The sequence below is a fragment of the Microtus oregoni genome, unplaced genomic scaffold (genome assembly GCF_018167655.1).
Source record: "Microtus oregoni isolate MIOR12 unplaced genomic scaffold, Mior012 000015F_ref0000493, whole genome shotgun sequence".
Taxonomy (NCBI): domain Eukaryota; kingdom Metazoa; phylum Chordata; class Mammalia; order Rodentia; family Cricetidae; genus Microtus; species Microtus oregoni.
In genome coordinates this window covers 10,997,434-11,023,094 of record NW_024543074.1, presented here as the reverse complement: position 1 = coordinate 11,023,094, position 25,661 = coordinate 10,997,434, and the positions used below count along the sequence as shown (strand labels likewise).

Below are 25,661 nucleotides of genomic sequence, written 5' to 3'. Positions count from 1 at the left end.
CAGAGGTCCTGAGTTCAATTCCCAGCAACCATATGGTGGCTCACAAACACCTGTAATAAGATCTGGTGCCAACTTCTGTCTGCAGGGACACATGCAGGCAGACCATTGTATATATAATAAATAAAAACAAACAACAAACAAAAAGGAAACTCACAAATGGTGGATACACATTGTGAGATACATCCACCTTTCATCCAACAGATGGTGGATACCCACTCTGAGATAGACCACATTTTATTAAAAAAAAAAAAAAGACAACTTCTGGTGTCAGGTCTCTCTGGTCATGGTAATCAAGCTTGCTACTGAGATGTCTCATTGGCTCTTTTTTTTAAAAGATAGATTTATTTATATTTTATGAGTATTTTGTCTGCATGTATGCCTGTGCACCAGCAGTCATACCTGATGCTCAGGGAATCCAGAAGAGCTATATATTGGGTTGTGATCCACCATCTAGGTGCTGGGAATTGAACCCAGGTCCTCTGGAAGAGCAGCCAGTGCTCTTAACTGATGAGTCACTTCTCCAGCCCTGTTTTTGGTTTTATTAAAGATAGAGTCTCACAGCCTAGGCTGGTCTTGAATGCTCAGTCCTTCTGTCTTAAGTCTTCCAAATGCTGGAGTTATAGGCAAATGCCACTCCACTGGGTATCATCAGTTTACTTTTTTGTGAATCACATGGACACTGTCTCTTTTAAACTGTATATATAACCTGTGCTGAAAAAAGATGGGTACTTTAGGAAAAAGCTAAGATCCTTAAAATTATTAAGTTAAATCTTTTAGGCTATATAAACACAAGGGTTATATGCAGAACTTAATAGTAACTGAATTTATAGTATGATCAGTCATAGGAATTTATCTAATTGCTTAGAAAAGAAAAATAACTTTAAAAAAGATTATTATATATTTTATGTATATGAGGCTCTGTCTACATGTACATCTGCAGGTCAGAAGAGGGCGTGAGATCTTATAGATGGTTGCTAGGATTGAACTCAGGACCTCTGGAAAAGCAGCCAGTGCTGTTAACCTCTGAGCCATCTCTCCAGCCCCACAAAAATAATTTAAAAAATGTAAAAGTCCTATCTGCTGACCAGCTTGGCACAGTGATATGGATTTGTAATCCCACGATTTGGGAATGTGAGATAGGAGTATCACTTGAGTTCTGAAGTTTGGGGTCAGTCTGAGCAACGGGACCTTATTCTTTAAAGCGCTCAGTCATGGCACTCACTTGATGGCTCCTGTTCCAGGTGAGGAGACTGAGGATGCTTGGGGTTGCAGAGCTTGTTTCCAAGTTGGAACGTAGACCAGGCTGGCCTCGAACCCACAGAGATCTACCTGCCTCTGCCTCCCAAGTGCTGGGATTATAGGTGTGCGCCACCACTGCCCGGCAGGTCTTTTAATTATAGCCTAATCACTGTTTACTTGGACTCTCCTCTGACGGGTGGAAGCTTCCAGAATGTCCCCTTCCATATTTTCATTATTTGTGTCCTTCATCCCATTTCCTGAAAGTTGTACCCTTATCAACTTAAGTCATGTGTGGGTCAGCCCTCAAGTTATTCTTACAATAACTCGAGTTATTTTTCCTGTGATTCAGTAGCTTCTTGGGCAATAGTCTCCACCACTTTTATCCCATGCTCACCAAAAGCATCACCTCAACTGTTTTAGTCACACATTTAATACACAAAGGAAGCCATGGGTATAGTCCTTAGGATCCAGGAGCCTTGAGTTTGAATGTTCTGTCAGTCAAACACATTTAAAATAGTATAAATGAAGCTGAGAACATTCTTAGAAATTAGACCTCCATGGCCCCAAATGTCTATCTTATTCGATGTCAAAATGGGAACTTTCACTTAGATTAGAAATACCCTTTCATCCTCTGCTGGCTGGGTGTGATGATACACGCCCTAATCCTAGTCTAGAGGCAGCCCTCAATCCCAGCACTTGGGAGTCTGAAGCAGAGGCGAGCAGATCTCTGGGTTCAAGGCCAGCCTGGTCTACATAGTGAGATTGTGAGTTCCAGTACAACCAGGGCTAGGCAAAGAGATCCTGTCTCAAACAACAACAGAAAGAAATAACTTTTCATCCTCTGTTGAATGTATCTGTTGGTCTTCTGGTAGGATCTCACTCCTAGGAAGGGAATTGGAAAAAAATAAAAGATGGTTTTTATGCCTTTAAAAAAGTTATTATTGTTTTTGTTATTTGAGACAGGCTCTCACTATATGGTTCAGACTGACTTAGTCCAGGCTGGCATCTAACTTGAGATCCTTCTGCCTCAGCCTGCCAGATGCTATGATTAAAGGTGTGTGTGTGCCGCCTGACCCAGCTCATGTTGTATACCTTGAACAATAGCCAAGGCTGCTTACCTTCTTTGATTAGTTTAATCATCTAGATATTGCTATTCTTTCCAACAGGTAGTCAACCCCATTCACCAGCAGATCACTCTGTCCCCATTGGAAAAACAGTACTGACTCCTCCAGTCCTGGATTCAAGTCTGTCAGTCCAGGAACCTGAGAATCCAAATGTTCCTTCTCCTCCTGCTTTGTGTTTGGCAGAAGAGGTCAGGAGCCCCACTGCAAGTCAGAGCAGCCTCTGCAGCTTTGAGATCAATGAAATCTACTCAGGCTGCTTCAACTTGGGAACTGTCAAAGAGGAAGAGTACCCAGGGACTGCTTCATCATCTGAGGGGGATAAGCCAGACCAGGTAGATGAACTTCCATCTCTGGAAGAAGAGCTGGATAAGATGGAGAGAGAATTGCATTGTTTTTGTGAGGAGGACGAGAGCTTTTCAGAAGTTGACACAGACCTTTCCTTTGGGGATGGCGACTGGCAAAGTGATTCCTTCAGTTCACTCAGCCTGACTGAACCAACCAGAGAAGACAAGAGCAAAACGAGCAGTTGGTCCAAAACTGATGAGGTTGTCAGTAAGTGCGTGCTGAATCTAAAGATTTCACAAGTAATGATGCAACAGAATGTTGAGTGGCTGAGGAAGCTTGAGCAGAAAATAGATGAACTTGAGTTGGCACAGGAGGAGCTGGACAATCAGGGCAGGAGTTTGTGGGATGCTGCATTAAAGTTTGCAAATGCCAAGTATCCATTAGCTGTGGGCCCTCCATCTTTGACTTATGTTCCTCCTGTTATGCAATTACCAGAGCTCAGGACTCCAGGAGCGGAGAGAGACTTCCAAGAAGGACATTTTGGCAAAAAGCCTGAGCAACTAATCTGTGGCTGGAAGCCTTTCACACAAGTTTCTGAAGAAAACAGAGAAGACCAGTCAGAGACAAACAATCAGGTACAGTAAGTGGGTAGAAGGAACTGCCTTTGCAGGATCTTTGAGCCAGTATTTCCTGTGACCTGTATATAAATGTATATAGCTATAAATAAATGTAGATAGCTTGTAGCAAGGTCCTTTTGGTTTAGGAAATAAGTCCTCTAGGATGGAATTCTGTGGTACATATTCTCTCTAACCCCCATTCCAAACCAAGCACAAAGCCTTTGTCCTTCTCCATAGTTTCAAATGTATTAGGTTCAGCTATGAGAAATTTGTTTTATAGATCAGTTAAGTACTAGCAATTTGACATAATTCAAAGTGTATAAAGTATTTTTGATATTTTAGGGCTGGAGATACGATTCAGTACTTAAACAGTACTTGCTGCTTTTGCAAAGGGCCTGGGTTCATTTGGCAGCACTGACATGCGTCATCTTACAACCACTCATAACTTTAGTTCCAGGGGGTCCAGGGCCTTCCTCCACACATAAATGCACTCAAGCCCACACGCTTTAAAAAATTCTTTACTCTCAATTCCCCATTAAGTTATTTAAGAAATATTTATATGGGACTGGGAAGATGGCTCTGTAACCGGAGGTTTCTCATCCCACCTGGTCCTACAGCAGCTTTTAAAATACACACTCAGAGTCTTAATATTACATACTGTTTGGCCTATTAGCTCAGGCTTATTAACTAGCTCTTACAACCTAAATTAACCCATTTCTATTAGTTTATATTGTACCGTGAGGCTCAAGACTTGTTATCTCACATCTTGCTTCTCTGGTGGCTGTTTGCATCTCCTTCCACTCTGCCTTCTTTCTCTCTCTGGCTCTGTTTCGTCTTTCCAACTAGCTATATTCTTCCCGGCTATAAGCCAAAGAAGCTTCTTTAATAACCAGTGGTAATAAAACATATTTACAGCCTACAGCAGGGTATCCCACAACATGGCTCAGCAGTAAAATGCCTGCAAGACAAGCATGAGAACTTGAGTTTGATCTCCAGCACTCATTAAAAAAAAATCAGTTATGTCAGTTTTGCCTAGTGCTGGGGCAGTGGAGACAGGAGGATCCCTGGAGGGAACGCACTGTGTAAGTCAGATGTACTTCATTTTTAATGATTTGTCTCATTTCTGTGCATTTGATGCCACCCCTAAGCTCTTACTTTGTTGCTGTAAGCTAGGAAAGAGTGAGTACTAAGTTATTAAAATGAAGTAAAGGAAAGCAAATGTCTCTCTTTTGAATGAAGGACATAGCGTTTATTATTTTTTACTTCCACTATTTCCAGAGTATTGTAACTTCTATTTTGTTTTCACAGCACCCTACTGGTAGGCATTATTACCATCTTCTTATGGGTGATGAAACTGAGCTAGAGACTTTTATATTATTTCCATCAAGACTTAGACTGGAATCCAGGGTTTAGTGGGCTTGCCACGAAAATCTCTGCTTTTATGTTGCTATACGGGAGAAATGGTTAGCAAAGTTTTTAAGTTTCTGATTTCTTTTTAATTTTAACTTTTTTTGTTTTTTTCAAGATAGCGTTTCTCTGTGTAGCCTTGGCTGTCCTGAAACTCACTCTGTAGATCAGACTGACCTTAAACTCACAGAGATCCTCCTGCCTCTGCCTCCTGACTGCTGGGATGAAAGGCCTGCACCACCACTGCCTGGCTCTTACTTATCTTTTAAAGTCAAGGTTTCATTGTGTCTCTCAGGTCGGCCCTGAACTCACTATGTTGTCCTGTAGTAGAGGCTGGCCGCAAACACACAGCCATCCTTCTGTCACACCTTAGTGCATCACCACACTCAGCTTCGGATTCTAGGTTTTTGTTTTGTTTTGTTTTGGTTTGGTTTGGTTTTTTTCAAGGCAAGGTTTCTCTGTGTAACAGCACCAGCTGTCCTGGACCTCACTCTGTAGACCAGACTGACCTCGAACTCAGAGATCCATCTGCCTCTGCCTTCTGAGCGCTGGATTAAAGGTGTTTGCTACCACTGCCAGGCCTTGGTTCTGTTTCATATACTCATTTTCTGCTTGTCCTCTTTCTCTCTGGGTTCTTGACTGCCTGGGTTCATGAACTCCACATTCTTTAGTAAAAACTTCCAAGCTATTAGATATGAAACATGAAAAGGATATAATCATAAATTGGTTTTGCTATTTCTATACACTTAGCAAAAATGATTTTGAAAATAGAGTATGAGAGTAAAAAGAAAATTTTGCCTCCCAAAGCAGTGAGACATGTTTGTTTTTTTAAGCTGCCGACTGTGCGTGGTCCTGGGAAGCAGAACAGAGGTGAACAGTCACAATCCACTGAGGAAGCCAAGGAGAGTTTGGAGAGAAATAAAAACCAAAATAGCAGGAGGTGGGTTAACATTTACTGTTCTTTGTCTCATACGCCTTTATAGGCCCATGTGGCCTTAGGCCACTTTCTGACCTTCAGACATCTAATGACAAATGGATTGTGAATAATGAATAAAAACAATGCAGAAACATTAGAATGGAAACTTACAGAAGACATCACAAGCAAAGTGCACGATGGGCTAAATCACACGGAATCCATCAATATCAGTAGTAAAGTATTTTGCCTTTCTAAAACTCTCTAGATAATTTTAAAAAATTATTATTATAATATTATCTTAGAGATATAATCTTATCGTGTAGCCCAGGCTGGTCTGAAACTCACTATGTAGACCAGACTGGCATCATACTCACAAGGCTCTACATGCCTCTGCCTCCCAAGTACTAGGGTTAAAGGTGTGCGCCACCATGCTGGAACATATTTATTTTTATTATCTTTTAAACTATTTTTATGTTGTATGCATTGATGGTTTGCCTATATGTACGTCTGTGTGAGGGTGCTGTATACTCTGAAACTGGAGTTATAAACAATTGTGAGCAGCAACTATGTGGATGCTAGGAATTGAACCCAGGTCCTCTAGAAGAGCAGCTAGTGCTCTTAACCTCTGAGCCATCTCCAGCTCCATTATTTTTTCCAAATACTTATTTTTATTTTGTGTGTGTGGATGTTCTGCCTGCATTTATATATGTATACCACATGTGTACGGTATCTGTGGATTCCCTTGAACTGGAGCTATAGATATTCCTTAACCACTGTGTTGTTGATGAGAATTGGACTCCAGTGCTCTGCAAGAGTGGCAAATACTCTTACCCACTGAGCCATCTCCAGCTCCTTTACATTTGATTTATATGCATGTGTGCACGTGCATCACGCACCACCGTACTCCCTCCCAAATAAATGAAAATGTAATAAAAATATGCAAAAGCACATAGTGGCACATGCCTACAATCCCAGCTCTTTGAAGGTAGAGGTCATTTAAGGCCAGCGTGGTCTTTGTAGTGAGTACCAGGCCAGGCTGGGCTACACTGAGACCCCGTCTAAAAACAAACAAACAAAACAAAGCAGAAAAGGGGGCTGAGATGGCCCAGTGGTTAAAAGCACTTGCCGAGGACCCAAGTTCAATCCTTAGGCACCACATAGCAGCTCACAGCCATCTGTGACTTTCTGTTCCGGCCTCTGCAGGCACTAGGTACATATGTGGTGCACAGACATGTGACTCATGCCTATAATCTCAGCACTAAAGGAGGGAGAGACTATCCTGGGCTACAGAGTAAGATTCTTTAATAAAATAAATAAATACATTTCACTTACCATGCTACGCTATTTTTAAAAACTTATGTAAACTTATTTTGAAAAAACAATTTTTTTCTCTTTGAGTTTTAGATTTTTTTATTTTGTTGGAAACAAGGTGACTTTAAACTAAATGAAAATGTAATAAAAATATGCAAAAACCCCAGCATAGTGGCACATATCTTTGGTTCCAGCACTCAGGAGGCAGAGGCAGGCAGATCTCTCTAAGTCTGAGGCAATCCTGGTTTACAGAATGTGTTCAAGGATAGCCAGGGCTACACAGAGAAACCCTGTCTTCACTCCCGCAGAAGCCCAGAAAGTAGAAAAAAAAATTTCTTCTGTATTTTTGATTATATATTTAGGATAGTTTCCCAGAAGCAGAATTGTTAGGTTAAAGGTTTTGAACATCTAAGAGTTGTTGCCAAAAAGCTCTTGAAAGCAGCTGTCAGATCTGAGCTCTTCTTTCTGGTCCAGCTGGGTAGTAGTGCATTCTGGGCAACAAGACTTTCATAGCTGTGCCACAGAGCACACATTTTGTTGTTTGAGAAAGTTTCTCTTTGTAACAGTTCTGGCTGTCCTGGAACTCACTCTATAGACCAGGCTGGCCTTGAACTCACAAAGATCTGCCTGCCTCTGCTTCCCAAGTGCTGGGATTAAAGGCGCGCGCCACCACTGCCCAGCCTGATCACACACTTTAAAAGAGTTATTTTATTTATTTATCATTACTATTATTGCTGTTATTATTTGAGACAGGATTTCACTTGTATTTCTAGCTGGCCTGGAGCTCACAAAGGTCTACCTACTCTGCCTGCAGAGGGCTGGGATTAACTGCGTGTGCCACCATGCCCAGCCCTGAGGAGTTATTTTAATGAATGGCAAATAGTTATAGTCATGGAATATTTAGAGGAAGGAAGACTGCAGCTAAAGAAGCTTAGTCCAGAGAGATTGTTCCTCACTCATGCAAGACAGGTGACCTAGCAAGCAAAGCAGGATCCAGAACCCAGAGGAACTCTGTTCTTCAGGGTACTTGTGCCGTAAGAGCCTTGTTTCAGGGGTTAGCTATTGTGCTGTCAGTGCTATGGTGGGCTTGGCGCCAGAGAACCTCCACATGAACTGTCACTTGTGATTGTCTGATTGGGGACAGGGTGGACTCGGCTATAGTGAAGGACAGATTTTGTCAGAGGAAACTTTCAACTGTCAGTTTCTTCTACTTCTGAAAATCTCCCAAGAGCATTATTAGAATCATGAATTTGGAAATTAATAAAAAATAACCAACCTGTGGGGATCTTTTAGCCAAATCTTTTAATTTTTCAGCCAGGAAAGGTCTAGGGAATCAAGTATCCAAGTCAAGAGTTACTCAACTAAATAGTGCACCCTTCCCTGAGTCAAACCACTCCGGCAGATTGGGGTTACCCAGGCTCAACAGGGCTATGCCAGGCTAGGGGGCCTGACAGTTGAAGATGATGGGGTGTTGGGTGCTCCCTGGTGGTGAGTAGAAGTCTGAGTGGGGAGGGATTGTGGGTGGGCGGGTGGGCTTTGAACTGTTAGGAACTTGAACCAACATTTAATTTGTATCTACCTCACTTCTACCCTAAATGATGCAACTTAGGATCAGTATGGAATCTGCGTCTTCTGAAATCTATAATATAAAGTCAAGAAATAATGAAGATGATGGAGAGGCAGACTCAAAATGGAAAAGTGAGTATGAACTCATTTTTTTTATAGATACTATTTGTTGTCTGTCTGTCTATCTATCTATCTATCTATCTATCTATCTATCTATTTTGAGGCAGGATCTCATTATGTAGCTCAGACTGGCCTTAAAATCACGACCCCCCCCCAAATATTAGAGTTATAGGCATGCACTATTATGCCTAGCTGATGAATGAAATAATTCTTGATTATCATCAGTTTTGTTTGTGTTATGGTTCTGGGGATTGAACCTAGGTATTGTGCATGCTAAGCAAGCACTCTACAACCAGGCAACACCACCAGCACCTGTTTGATATCTCTTAAGTATAAAAACACATGTCTCATTATTTAGGATTATAAATAACACTGTTGTTCACACACACATACATACACACCCATACTCACCATCCTATGATATAAGCACAGCTCTTCTGATAGCAGACTGTAGAAGGACATGCTTTTCTATTTTTAAACTTTGTAGATAATACTTCTGTTGTTTGTATAAATATACATTGTATAACATTGTAGTGAAACAATACACGGTATATTTACCCCATAAAGATTAAAACGGAGAGCATACAATGTGTATCACATATTCTGTAATACCCTTTTGTTGTGGTTTACATGGTGTGTATCTTCTCCCAAAGATGTTAGGGCTCAGTGTAGTCTAGAAAAGTGAGGCAGATGACAATTACTATAGCCTGGGAATTTCAGACAGTAGGTTCTCCAATTAAATCAGCAGTAGGGTCTGTCTACATGTTCTCTACTGCTTCCTGCTGTTGTTTGGAGTCATAACACGAGTTTTCTGTCTGTCACAGTTCTAATCCCCTCCCCTTAAAGGCAAGCAGATAAGGTAAGGGTGATGAAACTGTGCCAGATCAATCACTGTTACCATATGGGTTAAGTAATATTTATCTTTTAAGGTTGAAACCTTTGGTTTTTAATGTTTACAGTGATGTTTTAAATGCTTCTTTCTCTTGTGCCCAGTGGCAGTAAAGGAAATGGCAGAGAAAGCAGTTTCTGGACAGCTCCTAGTACCTCCTTGGAGTCCTCAGAGCAGTGTGCCTTTTGAGAGTAAGATTGAAAATGAGACCACTCATTTGCCACGGCCCCCAGTCCGAGGTCCTGAGAGCACACACTGGCCGCACATTGTAGAATATCAAAGGGAAAATGATGAGCCTAAAGGAAGTGTAAAGTTTGGCACAGTGGACACCAGTGACTGTGACGGGAACAAGCACAGCGGACAGACAGGCCTCTGCCGCTTCACCAGTAAGTTCTCTGGGAGGGGTTGGGTTAGGTGAACTCTACTTATCAGCTCTCAAGATATGTGCACTTCTAGCATATTCCCTTTGCTTGGCCCTGTCTCCTACTTTTCTGAAAGCCTGTGTTCAAAGGTGAAGAGATTCATTAGTTTCCCTGTTACTAAAACAAGGCCCCTTTGTCCAAAGGACGTAATCTCCAAATGCCGACCTCGTCCTGGGTCTAACCTAGTAAGGAATCAAACTTTTCTTACCTGACGGTGGAGGTAAGCTATCATTCTCTACTGGATGTTTCTTTGTTTTTGATACAGACTTTTGCTGTATAGCCCAGACTCACCTGAAACTTGCTATCCTGCTCCCTCAGACTTCTGAGTGCTGGCATTGTAGGTGTATGCCATCATACTCAGCCAGCTTTTTCTTTTTTTTCATTGCATTCTAAGTTGAAAATAAACTTACTGAGGCCATATGGCTTTTGATTCACAGTCAGATCATCAGATAATAATTTCAAGATAGATATGGAGTCAAAGAAAAGACATCTAAAATTGACACTTAACTTTGCAGAAAATCTCTTGGCTTCCTCTCCACTTGTACTTTCTGAGAGAGAGAGAGAGAGAGAGAGAGAGAGAGAGAGAGAGAGAGAGAGAGAGAGAGAATCCCAAGGATATGGGTCAGTGGGTAAAATGCCTGCTGGCTGTGCAAGCATGAAGCTTGAATTTGGATCCCTAGCACCTGGTCAAATTCAAGCATGACTACCTAGTCCTAGAAACCACAGATAAATCCCTAGAGCTTACTGAACACATAATCCATGCAGTCTGTGAGTGCCAGGTCCACTGAGACAGTGTCTCAAGAGATAATGTGGAGATGCGTTGCAGGGTGTTTGATCACACCGTGAACCCTGGGATTGCGTTAGTTACTCAAAAAACCTGCCTCTAGCTGTGGTGTGGCCCAACCCTAGTACACATCCTTAGTCCAGGAGCTTTCTGTTTATTGTATTCTATTATTTATTACTTAAATAAAATCAACCATAGGTCAAGAGGCAGAGCAAGCAACTGGTTAACATCAAGTAGCCATAGACAGTAAGAGGAAGTCAGGAAGACGGATAGAGAGATGCACGGATAGAGAAGCAGTAGGGAGGGACTTGCAGTTTGGCAGTCTTTTTTGGTTTGGGATGGCAGGAGAAGCTCACTTTGTGGGACATTGGTGAAGGAGGAAGGTCAGCTGGCTGCTTTCTCTGCCTCTCAGAGCTAGCAGGTTTTCATGCCAGCATCTGGTTCTGTAGTCTTTATTGGTAAAATAAAAGGATAGAGACTTGGTTAAAACAGCATTTGCCTTTCTACATGGACGGGGACAGGCAGCAGCTACAGAGGCGCAGTCAGCAGCTGAGGCAGCAGTAAGATCAGGTGTAGATGCTGTGCATTCATATCAACAGATATGAATAGGGGAAAATACCTAGCCTCTTCCTCTAGTCTTCTCATGCACTCGTGTACCTGCATATATCTGTGGAGCCATATATATACTACACATACATGCACATACCAAAAAGAGAAACGAAAAGCCACGCAGAGTAGCATATACCTATAGTTGTAACACTTGAGAGATGGAGGCAGGAGACTCAGAAGTTCAAGGTTATCCTCAGCTGCATAGCAAGTTCTAGGTGATCCCGGGCTACATGAAATCCTATCCCAGAAAACCAAACCAATAAACAACAACAGCACAGGGAAATCAATTGCTTGGGGTTTTTGGTATTTAGAATGTATTTATCAAGAATCGCTGTTTGTCTGGGAGTGGTGGCACATGCCTATAATCCCAGCACTGGGACACATAGACTGATGGATCTCTGAGTTTGAGGCCAGCCTGGTCTACAGAATGGGTGGTCAAATGGCTTGATGATCTAGGCCTACATTTTGGAACCAGGCTAAATTAACAGTGGCTACTCTCTGTGTCTTCGCAACTTAGAAAATTTGGCTACCCTTTGAAGAATATGTTTACATCTCTATTCTATTGTTACTTTTGCCTTTTCCTGCTTCATGAATATCACTGAATGAATATGTCCCTGATTACGTTATGATCACTAGGTATTATAAACCCATTCTTCAGAAAACATGAGCCGCCAGAGCATAGTGAAGTCTCTCAAGCAAGCTGTGACACAACTGCGGGTGCTGAGAAATTTTACAGCGTAAGTACTGTAACCTGCCAGGACCAAGATGCATTCAAGGATCTAACAAAGTATACCTGAGTTGCTGTTGTGTATTATGACATCAAAATGTTATCTGTACAAACTAGATATACTAACTCTATAGGGCTATAGTCACTTAAAGAGTATAGACTGCTTTCAAGGCCAGTCATGACCCTGTCTCAACCCCGCCCCCAAAACCTAACAGGATGTGGTACACATAACTGTTGATAATGATACAACAAGGAATATGATTGTAGTGGGTAGTGGTGGCGCACGCCTTTAAACACAGCACTTGGGAGGAGGAGGCAGGTGGATCTCTGTGATTTTGAGGCCAGCCTGGTCTATAAGAGCTAGTTCCAGGACAGGCTCCAAAGCTACAGAGAAACCCTGTTTTGAAACCCCTCCCCCAAAACGAATATGATTACAGGCAGGTATTTCTATCCTGCCAATCAGTTCCCAAATAATTACACAGAAACTTCTTATTAATTATGAAAGCTCAGCCATAGCTTAAGCTTGTTACTAACTAGTTCTTACAACTTAAGTTAACCCATTTCTTTTAATCTACTGTCTTTTACATGACACTGCCCATGCTGCTTCCTCTATGGTTCCTGGTGTCTCCTTGTGACTCTGCTCTTTTCCCCAGAGTTCTCTCTGCCCCCCAAATCTTGCCTAGCTATTGGCCATTCAGCTTTTTATTAAGCTAATCTGAGTGACAAATCTTCACTGTGTACTAAAATATTATTTCACAACATTCTCCCCTTTTTGTCTAAATAAAAGGAAAGGTTTTAACTCTAACAAAATAAAACCATAAACAATAAAAACAATGATCAAGTAAGCATTACATTTATGATGTCTAGTCTATTTGTATTTGGCATATTTGGAGAAAATACACCATTATTTATTATAACTTGATGAGTCTAAAGCTCTGAACCTCATTTACCTTTTATCATAACTAAAGAAAACTATAACTATGACTATCTAGTCTTAAACTCTATCAAAGATCCCAGAAGGATATAATATTACCTGAGTAAACAGGAAGTGTAATGTAAACCACTTCCAAACCTATAGAAATGACCGACATCTATCTACCTGGACAGTCACCCAAGGTTCCTTTGTAATGTTGGGGCATCTCTCTTTGGCCTACATATCTGAAGCAAGAATTTTTAAAGGGGGCTGGAGAGATGACTTAGAGGTTAGGAGCACTGACTGCTCTTCCAAAGGTCCTGAGTTCAATTCCCAGCAACCACATGGTGGCTCATGGCCATCTGTGATGAGATCTGGTGCCCTCTTCTGGACAGCAGGCATACAGACAGACAGAACACTGAATACATAACAAATTTAAAAAAAAGAATTTTTAAAGGATTGTCCTACCCTGTCTGGCAAAGTTTGACAGTCACTTTTCTTTGCATCCTCCATTTTGGACAGCATACTGTCAGCAGTCAAGGCAAGGGCAGTTTCTGGTCCAAATGGCTAGCTTTTGCAATAAAGAAAGCAAACTCCGTATAGAGGTTCTTCAATGTCCATTATCCTTTTTTGAAGTAAATTGGCTCTTCCAGGAGCAGACATGTCTCACTGTTATGAAAAGCCTTGTGTCATTAAAACATCTAAAATGCCATATTCTATAGGTCTCTGAAGTGTTTGAGGATCACCTATCTAAAATATATCTCTGTATGACCTTGAAAACATACAGAAAATGACATGTTTGGTTGTTATGGGTAACTAACTACTAACCTGTATTTTTTATTATCCTAAGTAGTTTGTAATAATAACTTTCAGGGACTAAAAATTCACATTGTTCAATGAGCTGTATAGGCATAACAAGAGTAGAAATGTATATATAGTATGTTTTGGCAAATATTAACCTTAAATTTGTATTAATATACAAAAATCCATGCCAGTGTAAAATACTTTATACTAGTGGTTGTTCAGAAGGAGACTCAACAATCCACCCTTTTATCTCATTTTATACTATATCCCCTTTTTCTCTTTAGAAAGAGATTCTTGAATCTAACTTCTTTGTTTAGTTTTTATTCCTGACCATAACCAATAAGAACTTGTAACCAACCCCCCTAAATGATGACAGACATCTATAACCCATCGAATGACCAAACGCCATCCACCCCACCTCTTGGTAATGTGGGTGTCATGTTCTTTAGACTGTTTCCTGTTGTCTGGGGGCACTAGAATCTTTAGGAGACCCTAGGAAAATTGGGATAAAGGTCAAGTACTGGGAGTGTTAGCTGTATCATTTGTTGTCCAGTCTCCTTGCAGTGGGAAAGTGTAAGGCTTATCTGAAGTCTTGGCTGGAGTAGTCTGTGGAGCCTGGACTGCCTCAGCCAGAAGCCTTGAAGTTGTTCTGGATGCAGAACTCTCAGGAAACTGCAACAGAGGTGCTCTGATAGACTGAATCACCTGGCCACTCTTTTCATTGGTGTCTGGTCCCCTTGCTCTGAAAACACATAAACTTTCAAAGATAGCATACATATGTGTGTTAGCACAAGTATGGAATGTATGGCATGAGCAAGTCAAAGATGATGCTTTATGTTTGAGCAGGTAAAAGGCATATGTCAACTTTATAAGTTTGTTTGGGCTGTATAACCAAGCTGTAATATAAATCTTTGTCCATGCCATATGAAAGGTTGACATGTAATAAGTCATGAGGACTCTGTAGCCAGCAAGATTCATCACGTCTCATCTCAGAGCTCTTCCTATATTACACATCACCTGTCCTGTAGTCTTTCTTAGCTTCCTCCCCCATGTCTGTAGCCAAGATACTCAGGAGGTCTCTTCCCCACACCCTTGGTAAAAATCTGAACTCTATTAATCTGGAAGGAATCCATAGCTTTTTGTTTCCACTGAACACAAAATCTCTCTCCCAATGCAACACATTGTCTGACATTCTTTTGAAGTTAAGATGTTTAAAAAATATGTAGGTTGGTTTAATTTAGCAGTTTCCATAATCCAATATCTCTCAGCAGCTATTGTTTTTATATATTAGCATTCAAAAAATTGAAGTTAATAAGATACCATATAGCTGGGCATTAGTGGCTTATGCCTTTAATCCCAGCAGGTGGAAGAGGCAGGCAGATCTTTGAGTTCAAGACCAGCCTGGTCTATGAGAGCTAGTTCCAGAACAGGCTCACAAGCTACAGATAAACCCTGTCTTGAAAAACCAAAAAAAAAGATACCATATAGGATCCAGACTCCCTGTGTATTTTCTATCCTTATGTGGCTTTTTTTAAAATCTGCTAATCTTTCAGAATGTTTTTATTGACAGTTACTGGACAAGTATAAGGCATGTTCACAGGCTCAGAAGTGAAGCACAGAGTTTGTTCATTCAGCAGCTCCTCTTCTTTGTACCAGATAGTACAGTCTGCCCCTGTGCACTTGAATGTGTACCGCTCACAACTGTTAGAGCATGCAGACCATGTTCAGGGACCACCGTGGAGAATGTCTCAGAATAAGGAGTGAGCAGCTACAGACTAAGTCACTAGGCACCACAACTCACAGGGACACAAATAGAAGGCGGCCAAATCTACCACTGCTATAGAGAACACGCTGGCAAGCATGTTTTTGTTTCTTCATGTTTGAGAAAAATGGAATATATCCAGGGTTCATGTTTTTGTATTTGCCACTGCCTACAGGTCACTAAAAGATACCTAGTTTTGAATAACTTCTAATGCACTTAGTTTGATTTCAGGTCACAATACAAGATTGCATGCAATACTTTCACAAAAGTCAAACACAGACAGTTTAATAACACCAGCGCTCAGGACTGTCTGGTATATTTCTTTTTGGTGGTAGGATAAGGACGGAGAACGACAGTGGCTGGTTCTGCACAGCGCTCATGTGCTCAGCTCTAGCTAGCTGGACACTTCTGAGCACTGGCAGACTAGTAATGAGCCAGCAAAGAGCTCTCAGTGTGAGCCTCAGGTGTGGGGCTGCTGTAAACAGGTAGCCTGCTTCCAGGGTAAAAAAGTCTCAGTTCAAACTAATTTCAAATGTATCTTATAACTGATTTTCAAATTGTGGATCAGTTGGATCATAAGCACTTTAAAAGTTTAATAAGGGCCAGGTGGTGGTAGTGCACACTTTTGATCCCAGCACTTGGGAGGCAGAGGCAGGCAGATCTCTATGAGTTTGAGACCAGCCTGGTCTACAGAGTCAGCTCCAGGACAGGCATGACTGCTACATAGAGAAACCCTGTCTCAAAAAACCAAACTATAAAAATAAAATAAAAATTTATCAAGGAGAGCATACAGTTCCAGGTACGAACCAAAGAGAGTAAGAATCCTTACAATTGGCGCACTGCTTTGAGGGGCTCAGCAGCTCTTTTCCCAGGAAAGCTGCTCATCTGAGAGCTCCGCTCTACAGCAGCCCAAACAGTGTATCACAGAGGCCCATACACAGCTGTCACTTGCGTGGAACTTGATATGGACTGCGTTCAAGACTCCATTGGTTAGCTTTGTGGTACTCAGGGCAAGAGTTTCACATCTTTGTTTATACTGGCGACAAGACACTGCTGTTAAGCATCACACAAGTGAACAATGCAATTAGAGAGGAGTGACTACCTATAGCAACAGGAAGGTAGTTCCCATCTGCTGGGCTGGTCGACAAGGATGCTGCAACAGGCTACTCTTCTGACAGTAGGTCCCCACTGCCGCAGGTGTGGCAAGTGTTCTGCCCTGTAAGCCACTGCTTAAAGCAAGCACCCTTTGTGAAACTTGTGCCTACATTTCAGCACACACATGTTTTTTGGCTTGAACATCTTGTGGCATATCTCACAGGAATTTGCATCTGGTGCGGGGCTCACAGGAATATCTTCTCTTTTCTGGCCTTTGGTTTTGGATGATGGTCCAGCAACGGCCAAGGCTGCACCCAGGGAGGACTTAGCCACAGCAGCAGCAGCATGAGCCTCAAATGTCTTCTTGTCTTTTCCTGGATTTGCCTGTTTCTTTTTCTGTTCCTCTAGAATGTGCTCTGTTATGCTTTCAACAGTCTCCTCAATACTTAATCCAGAGAGCGAGTTCTTGTTTTTGTTTCTAACTTTTAAAACAAAACCAGCATGCTCATAATATAGGAATACCCCTAGTGGCTAATTTTTATATTACTTTATATTTTCTTTAAAGACTTTATTATTATTTATAAACTTTACTTTTTTATGACTGTTTATGCTCATTTGTTTTTCTGCACTCATTTTTAAACACACTGTAACCTGTTTAGAAGTTCTTTCCATGTGGATCTCTTTTTATGTTGAATCTGTAACCTTTTCTGTCTGCATGAACAAAACCGAACACCTGCCATGTGGCTTAGCTCATGGTGCACTGGCGGCTCACGCACATAGGCAGCTGCCAGGGGACATGTCTCTGTACCACTGCTGGCATGAGAGTGTAACTGGAGGTGTCTCTCCTGCCAGCAGTTCCTGAACAACCACTGAGGTTTAATATTAGTTACTAACTGGCTAGCTCTACATATAAATTAACCCATTTCTAATAATATGTATATTGCCACATATCTTGTGACTTACCAATAAAGCTCTGGCATCTTACCCCTCTGGTGGCTGCTGGGGTCTCTCTGACACCACCTTCTTTCTCCCTGTAGCTGTTTGAATTTACCTCATAGCTGTATTCTGCCCTGTCACAGGCCAGGGCAGCTTCTTTATTAACCAGTGGTAATAAAACATTTATAGCATATGGAAGGGCATCCCACATCGTCTCCCCATTTTCTGTCTATTTAAAAAGGAAGGTTTTAACTTTAACAAAAGTTATATATAACAAAACAGGTATCAAGCAAAAATTACAGTAACAATATTTAGTCTATTTGTATTTGGCAAAATTAAAGAAAATATTCTTTTCATCTACCTTTGCAAGTCTAAAATTTTACATCTAATTTATCTTTTATCATACCTAAGGAAAACTATAATTATAACTATCTAGTCTTCAGTTCCATCAAAGACCCCAGAAGGATATAATATTACCTAAATAAATAGGAAGTGCATTGTAAGCATCTTCCAAAACTCTAGAAATGACAGATAGCTGGCTGCCTGGAGAGTCAGTCACCCAAAGTTCTTCTGCAACAAAGTGTCTGTCTGATTCCTTAGTGAAGCAGGAAATAACTGTCCCGCTTATATTGGCAGTTAGTCAGTCACTTTCCATCTAGCAGACTCTTACATGAAGCAGGAACCCTGAAGGACTCCCATCTTGTTTTGGCAAGTTCAGCAGTCATTTTCATGTGGACCCTGCATGTCCAGTTTATAGAGCATACACTCAAGCAGTCCAGGCAGGAGCAGTTTCTTGCCTAAATGGCTAGCCTTCCACATTGAAAGTAAACTCCATAAGGAGCTTCTCCAATGCCCATCATCCTTATGAAATAATCGGTGCTGCCAGGAGCAGACGTGTTTCACTGTCAAGAAAAGTCTAAGTTCTTAAAACATTTTAAATGCCAAATTCTGTAGGTCTTTTAAGTGTTTGAAGATTACCTATTCATCTGAAATATATTTCAGTGTTTCTAGAAAACCTAACTAATATGACTATAAGTTTGACTATTATAGATGACTATTAATTTGTATTTAACTATATATTTTTAAATGAACTGCATAAACATAATACCTTAAACAATAGTAGAAATATATATATAGTATAACAAAATTGACTTTAAATTTGTATCAGTACATCAAAATCCATATCAATATAAAGTATTTTGAGATTATCAGTTGCTTTTTAGATTAGATTTAATAATCTACTTTTTAATCATTTCTATATCATATACCCTTTTTTCTTTAGAAAGAGATTGACTATGACCATTAAGTAATTATAACCAACCCTCTTTAAATAAAAACAAACATTTATAAATAATACTGAATTGTTTACAAACAATATGAATTTGGTCATAGTTTTCTATACTATTTCCTATGATTGGGAGCATTGGTAATTTTATGGAGATCCTGAGAAAATTTAGAATTATGATTAAATGTTGGCTGTAGTAGTCTGTGATACTGCATAGTTTCAGCCAGTTGCCTTGAAGCTGTTCTGGATGTTGAATCACCTGGGCCATTGCTCCCATGGAGACCTCTCAGGGGGTCTTGTTTGATCAAACCATATTAGCCTGGAAGGAATCAGCAGCTTCTCATCCTCTGTGGAAACAAAAGCAACAGCATATCCTTAGACCCAGATTTTGAAGTCAGGACACCTTTATATTGGCTTAGCTTAGCAGCTCTCATTGTCACATGTCTCTCGGCAATTAGCTCACTAACAGTCAAAAATTAAAAGAAAACGCAATAGTATATATAATCCAGGCTCTCTGTGTATTTTCGTCTTCATGTGGCTCTTTTCTTATGTTATTGTTATTATTTTTACTGTTGCTGTTATTGTTATTGTCTCTTTAAAGACTTTGCTTTCTTTTACAAACCATCTCTTTTTATTACTGTCTGTGCTGTTTTTTTCAAGCCTGTGTACGTTCTTTAAACACACTGTGACCGTTTAGAGATTTGTTTGTTTGTTTTTGTCTGAATATTCCTTTATTGTGTATCTGTAATCATTGTAATTATTTTTTGATCACTCTTTTAAACTGGTAAGTGGGCGTGGCTGGAACCAAAGCAGCCGCTTTGGCTGTTGTTTTCACCCAGCTTGGCTTTTCAACATGGTGGAAGTAGCAATGAGCATCACACTTACCCACCCCCACCCCAAGCTGCCATCAGGTAGCATGCAGCTGATCCACAAACCTTTTTTGTGTGTATGAGCAAAAGCCAAGTCTGTCACACAGTGCAGGCCTCTCTGTACCTCATAGCGGCTAGTGTCCAGCTCCACTGTGTAGGCAGCTGATTGGGAGACACGTCTCTGTGCTGCTGCTGGCATGAGACTGTGACACCAGCAAGCCCAGTGTGACTCCATTTCTGTAAGTTTAGAGGTTTTTTTTTTAAAGCATTCTCAGGCCCTATGGAAATCCGAGAGCCTCACGTTGGTACACCATTTGTAACTGGAGGTTTATCTCCCACCACCACTTCCCAGATAACCACTCTGAGGCTTAATATCAATTACAAACTGTCTGGCCGATTAGCTTAGGCTTCTTACTCGCTAGCTCTACATATAAATTAACCCATTGCTAACAAGCCATATATCGCCATGTGCCCCATGACTTACTGATATAACTCTGGCATCTTACCCCTCTCGTGCCTGCTGGCTTCTCTCTGACACCGCCTTCTTTCTTCCTGTATCTGTTTGAATTTCCTGCCTATAATAAGCCTGTCATAAGCCAAAACAGAGTCTTAATTAACCAATGTTAGTAAATTATTCAAACCATACAGAAGGGCATCCTATCCTACATCATGAGACACAAGAGACTAGGAAGCCATGTTTGGCTTTGATTTTGATGTTTAGAATGTTTTTTATAAGTTTTCTCAAGATTTATATGGATATATGTGGCCCCCACATTGGGTGCCGTTTGTAGGCAGATATTTCTGTCTCGTTAGCCAGCTCCCAAATAACCACACAGAGACTTTTTATTAATTATAATAGTGCAGTCATAGCTTAGGCTTGTTACTACTAAAACTAGCTCTTTTTTTTGTTTTATTCAAGACAGGGTTTCACTGTAGTTTTAGAGCCTAGGCTGGAACTAGCTCTTGTAGACCAGGCTGGCCTTTAACTCACAAAGATCCACCTGCCTCTGCCTCCTGAGTGCTGGGATTAAAAGCATGCACACCACTGCCCTGCTACTAACTAGCTCTTACAACTTAACCCATTTATTTTCATCTATGGTCTTTTACATGACTTGTTTACCTTTATTCTGTACTGCCCATGCTGCTTCCTCTGTGGTTCCTGGTGTCTCCTTGCAGCTCTGCCCTTCTTTCCAGTGTTCACTCTGACCCCCCCAAATCTTGCCTAGCTATTGGCTGTTCAGCTTTTTATTAAACTAATTCAAGAGACAAATCTTCACAGTATACAAAAAGATTATTCCACAACATATTACAGTGATAAAACAAGATTTTTTTTTTAAACATTGAACTTGTTTTGTTTTTCAAGATAGTGTTTCTCTGTGTAACAGTCCTGGATACCCTGAACTAGCTCTTGTAGACCAGGCTGGCCTTGAACTCACAGAGATCTGCCTGCCTCCTCTGCCTCACAAGTGTTGGGATTAAAGGCGTGCACCACCACTGCCCAGCCTAAATGTTGAACTTTTTAAGGGAACTTATTTTTATGTTCATTGGTGTTTTGCTTGCATGTATGTCTGTGCAACAGTGCCAGATTTCCTGTAACTGGAGTCACAGACAGTTGTGAGCTGCCTTGTGGGTGCTTGGAATTGAACCCGAGTCCTCTGGAAGAGCAGCTGGTGATCATAATCACTGAGCCATCTCTGTAGCCTACATTTGTGAGGTTTTAAAAAAATATCATTGTGTGTATGATGCATACGTGTGGGCATATGTTCCATGGCTCATATGTAGAGGACATTTTGGAGTTGATTCTCTTCTTCGACTTTTGTGTGGGTTTTAGGGATAGAATTCAGGTCACGAGGCTTATGTGGCAAGTGCCTTACTTACTGAGCCATCTTACTAGTCCAGTATATGAAGTCTTTTGAACAATATGGTACACAGTTGCATTTCCTTAGCTCACGCAAACAGGGAAGGATGTTTATTCTTTCTACCATCTGAGGGCTGGGAAGATGGGCTCTACATTGAACACACTGACTTAGCTGACGATTCTCTCTAGTACTTGTTAGAGTATTGCACAAGGGACAACGCTGGGAAGAAGTAAAAGTCACACAGTGGAGGTGGAGGGAGGGCTTGCTGTTGAGAGGAACACAACTCACAATATTGTCTGGAAAAATGGTCTTTTCCTGTACTTCTCAAGGTAACATCAAGAGGGCTTAGTATATAGCTCTGTGTAGAGCACTTCCCTAGCATGCACAGCACTGAGCCAACAAAACAAAAATATCAAGAAATGATCTCTTTACTTTTTAAAGATGCATTTGCATTTAGTGAACCTATTTTCTTTGCTTATTTTTTTTAATAGACCTCAAGTCCCATAGAAGAGGACTTTGAAAGAATCCAAAATTCTTTGGCTGAACCTGAAGGCTATGGTAAGTCCCAAGGCAGGTTTCTTTAGAATCCTTTGCCTTTATTTTCTGTTGGATGTTAGATTATAGGTGTTTACAGCTTGAGATGGGAGATGCTTAGAAATAACCTTGTTCAGCCGGGCGTTGGTGGCGCATGCCTTTAACCCCAGCACTCGGGAGGCAGAGGCAGGCAGATCTCTGTGAGTTGGAGGCCAACCTGGTCTACAAGAGCTAGTTCCAGGACAGGCTCCAAAGCTACAGAGAAACCCCGTCTTGAAAAACCAAAAGAAAAAAGAAAGAAAGAAAGAAAGAAAGACAGAAAGACAAAAAGAAAAATAGAAAGAAAAGAAAAACCTTGTTCAGACTTTTTTGCAGATGAGAAAACCAAGCAAGGCTCAGTGACCCTTCCTCATGAGAATGATTCCTTTTGGGGACTGGGGAGATGACTCAGTGGCCAAGAGCACTGGATGCTCTTCTAGAGGACATGGGTTCCATTCTCCCCCTCCTCCTCCCACATGATTTCTTTTTTTGTTGTTGTTGTTAAATATTTATTTATTTATTATGTATACAATATTCTGTCTGTGTGTATGCCTGAAGTCCAGAAGAGGGCACCAGACCCCATTACAGATGGTTGTGATCCACCATGTGGTTGCTAGGAATTGAACTCAGGACCTTTGGAAGAGCAGGCAATGCTCTCAACCTCCGAGCCATCCTCCAGCCCCCCCCCCCCCCACATATGATTTCTTTGGCTGAACCTCAGGTACCCTTGGCTGTCCTGGAACTAGTTCTGTAGACCAGAACTCACCTGCCTCTGCCTCCTGAATGCTGGAGTTAAAGGAACCCACCACCTCCACCCAGCCTGGATTCCATTCTTAGGATCCACATAGAAGTTCAGTTGTCTATAACATCAGTCCCAGGGTATCTGATGCCCTCTTCTGGCCCCCACTGGCAATGCGTGTACTTGCTGCACAAACATATATGCAGGCAAAGCACCCATACACATAAAATAAAAGTAAAGGTTAAAAACAAACAAAACAAAAGAATGAGTCCTCTCCTCCTCAGCGGGCTCCCAGTGGCCACACGTTGTGTTGACGTGTTTTCTAAGTGGTGCTCACTCACAGAACTGTAGGTCCCTGATGGCACACAGCTGGTTATCTTTCTTGACCATCCTGAGGGATCTACACAGACACACAGCTGCTTATTGATAGCACAAAAGTTAGAACTTGATTTCTGGTCTTTCTTCACCCTAGAAGTCAGAATGTCGCCATCATTTCCTTTGTTTAGCATCTTTTTTTTCTTTTAAAATTTATACTTTTAATCCCAGCACTTGGGAGATAGAGGCAGTTGGAGCTCTTCAAATTCAGCTTGGTCTACAGAGTGAGTTCCAGGACAGCCAGGACTCCATAGAGAAACTTGTCTTGAAAAACATGAAATAAAAAAACCAAAATTTACACTTTTTTTTTTTGATTTTTGAGACAGGGTTTCCCTGTGGCTTTGGAGCCTGTCCTGGAACTAGCTCTGTAGACCAGGCTGGTCTCGAACTCACAGAGATCCGCCTGCCTCTGCCTCCCGAGTGCTGGGATTAAAGGCGTGCGCCACCACCGCCCGGCTTCAAAATTTACACTTTTAAAATTAATGTAAAAACAACATTTTGTTGCGATGTTTTCATATTATACACACACTCTGCCTATAGTCAAGAATTTCCTTGTTCCCCTATCTTGTTTCTAGAGTGTGCATATGCTGTAGGAGGCGGCTTGTTTGTTCCCTGCTGCTCAGCCCTGAAATAAACACACAGAAACTGTATTAATTAAATCATTGTTTGGCCCCTTAGCTCTAACTTCTTTTTTTTTTAAAAAAAAAACTTATTTATTTATTATGTATACAACATTCTGCCTCGATGTATGCCTGCATGCCAGAGGAGTGTGCCAGATCTCAGTATAGATGGTTGTGAGCCACCATGTGGTTGCTGGGAATTGAACTCAGGACCTCTGGAAGAGGTGCTCTTAACCTCTGAGCCATCTGTCCAGCCCAGCTCTCACTTCTTATTGGCTAATTCTTACATCTTATTTTAACCCACTTTTATTAATCTGCTTATCGCCAAATGGCTGTGGCTTACCTGCGGTGGCTACATGGCATCTTTCTGACCCTGCCTTCTTTCTCCCACTATTCAGTTCAGTTTTCCCCGCCTACCTCTATTCTGCCCTGCACAGGCCCAAGACAGTTCCTTTGTTAATGTTATTCATAGCATACAGGCAGGAATCCCACATCATGCATATGAGATAAAATATGCAGTGTTTGTCTTCTGCGTCTAACTTTTTTTTAACATTATGATCTTCAATTCTATTTTCCTACAAATAACAATTTTATTCTTCTTTTTTTTTTCTTTTTTGGATTTTTCGAGACAGGGTTTCTCCATAGCTTTTTGGTTCCTGTCCTGGAACTAGCTCTTTTAGACCAGGCTGGCCTCGAACTCACAGAGATCTGCCTGCCTCTGCCTCCCAAGTGCTGGGATTAAAGGTGTGCGCCACCACTGCCCTACTTCATTCTTCTTTATATCTGAATAAAACTTGTTATGTGTACACAACAAATTTTCTTTATCTGTAGTAATAAGGGCGGCGGGGCTGCATTCTCAGCACCCCCGGCCACCTGCCCGGCTAGCTTATGCCCAAAATAACAACACACAAACTGTATTCTTTTAAACACTGCTTGGCCCATTCTCTTCTAGGCTAATTCTCACATATTAATTTAGCCCATTTCTAATCATCTGTGTGTAGCACCCCAAGGTGCGCTTACCGGGAAGATTCTAGCCTATGCCCATCCTGGGTCGGACCTTCATCGCGTGTGTCTGCCAGGGAGGAGGGCATGGCGTCTCTGCTGAGGTGTCTGCTCCGGAGAGCAGAGCTGTGGAGTCTGAGCTCACTTCCTCTTCCTCCCAGCGTTTTGTTCTGTTTACTCCACCACGTACCCTACCTATGTCCTAACCAATAAAATGGGCCAAGGCAGTTCCTTTATTAGCCAATGACCTTCCTCCATCATTTATCCATTTGTCTGTTAATAACTATCTAGGCTGATTTCTTATTTTGGCAATTTTCAATATGCTTACAATCCTACAAAGCAGTAACAGCCAATTTTGCAGATTCAGCTTAATATACTAGGAAGATTTTGGTTTGCTTGTCTTTTTTTCTCTTTGAAAGCAGAGTTGGGATTTTATTAGTTATTAATACAGGCTTAAGCACTAGAAAATCAGCAAATAAGATGTCCCTGAGAGTCATGTGTGGGCTTGTCTGAGAGTCTCCTTTTTCTTTCCTGTCTCTTACTTTTTTACATTCATGTATGCATATATGTGTGGAGGAGAGCTACACATGTGGATCAGAAGACAATGTGGAAATCAATTCTCTGCTTCTACCGTGTGGGTCCTGGGCCTCTAATTCTGGTTATCAGGCTTGGCAGCAGATGTCTTTACCTGCTGAGTTATTTTCCATTTGCCTTCTCTTTCCCTCACCCCCGCCTTGATGCCAGTTTCACTATTTAGCCCCCTCTTCCCCAGACTGACTTTGAGGTCATGATCTTCTGCATCAGCCTCTGAGT

General features: G+C 41.3%; 1 protein-coding gene across 1 annotated transcript in view; it reads left to right on the top strand.

Annotated features, from left to right (window-relative positions):
- Positions 1-25,661, top strand: part of LOC121456194 (inactive serine/threonine-protein kinase TEX14-like) — an 82,513-nt gene that overhangs the window by 35,631 nt on the left and 21,221 nt on the right. The window contains 6 exon segments of the mRNA XM_041664077.1: positions 2,406-3,283; positions 5,506-5,612; positions 8,509-8,597; positions 9,579-9,860; positions 11,926-12,026; positions 22,031-22,097. Of these exon segments, the coding sequence (XP_041520011.1) occupies positions 2,406-3,283; positions 5,506-5,612; positions 8,509-8,597; positions 9,579-9,860; positions 11,926-12,026; positions 22,031-22,097 (1,524 nt within the window).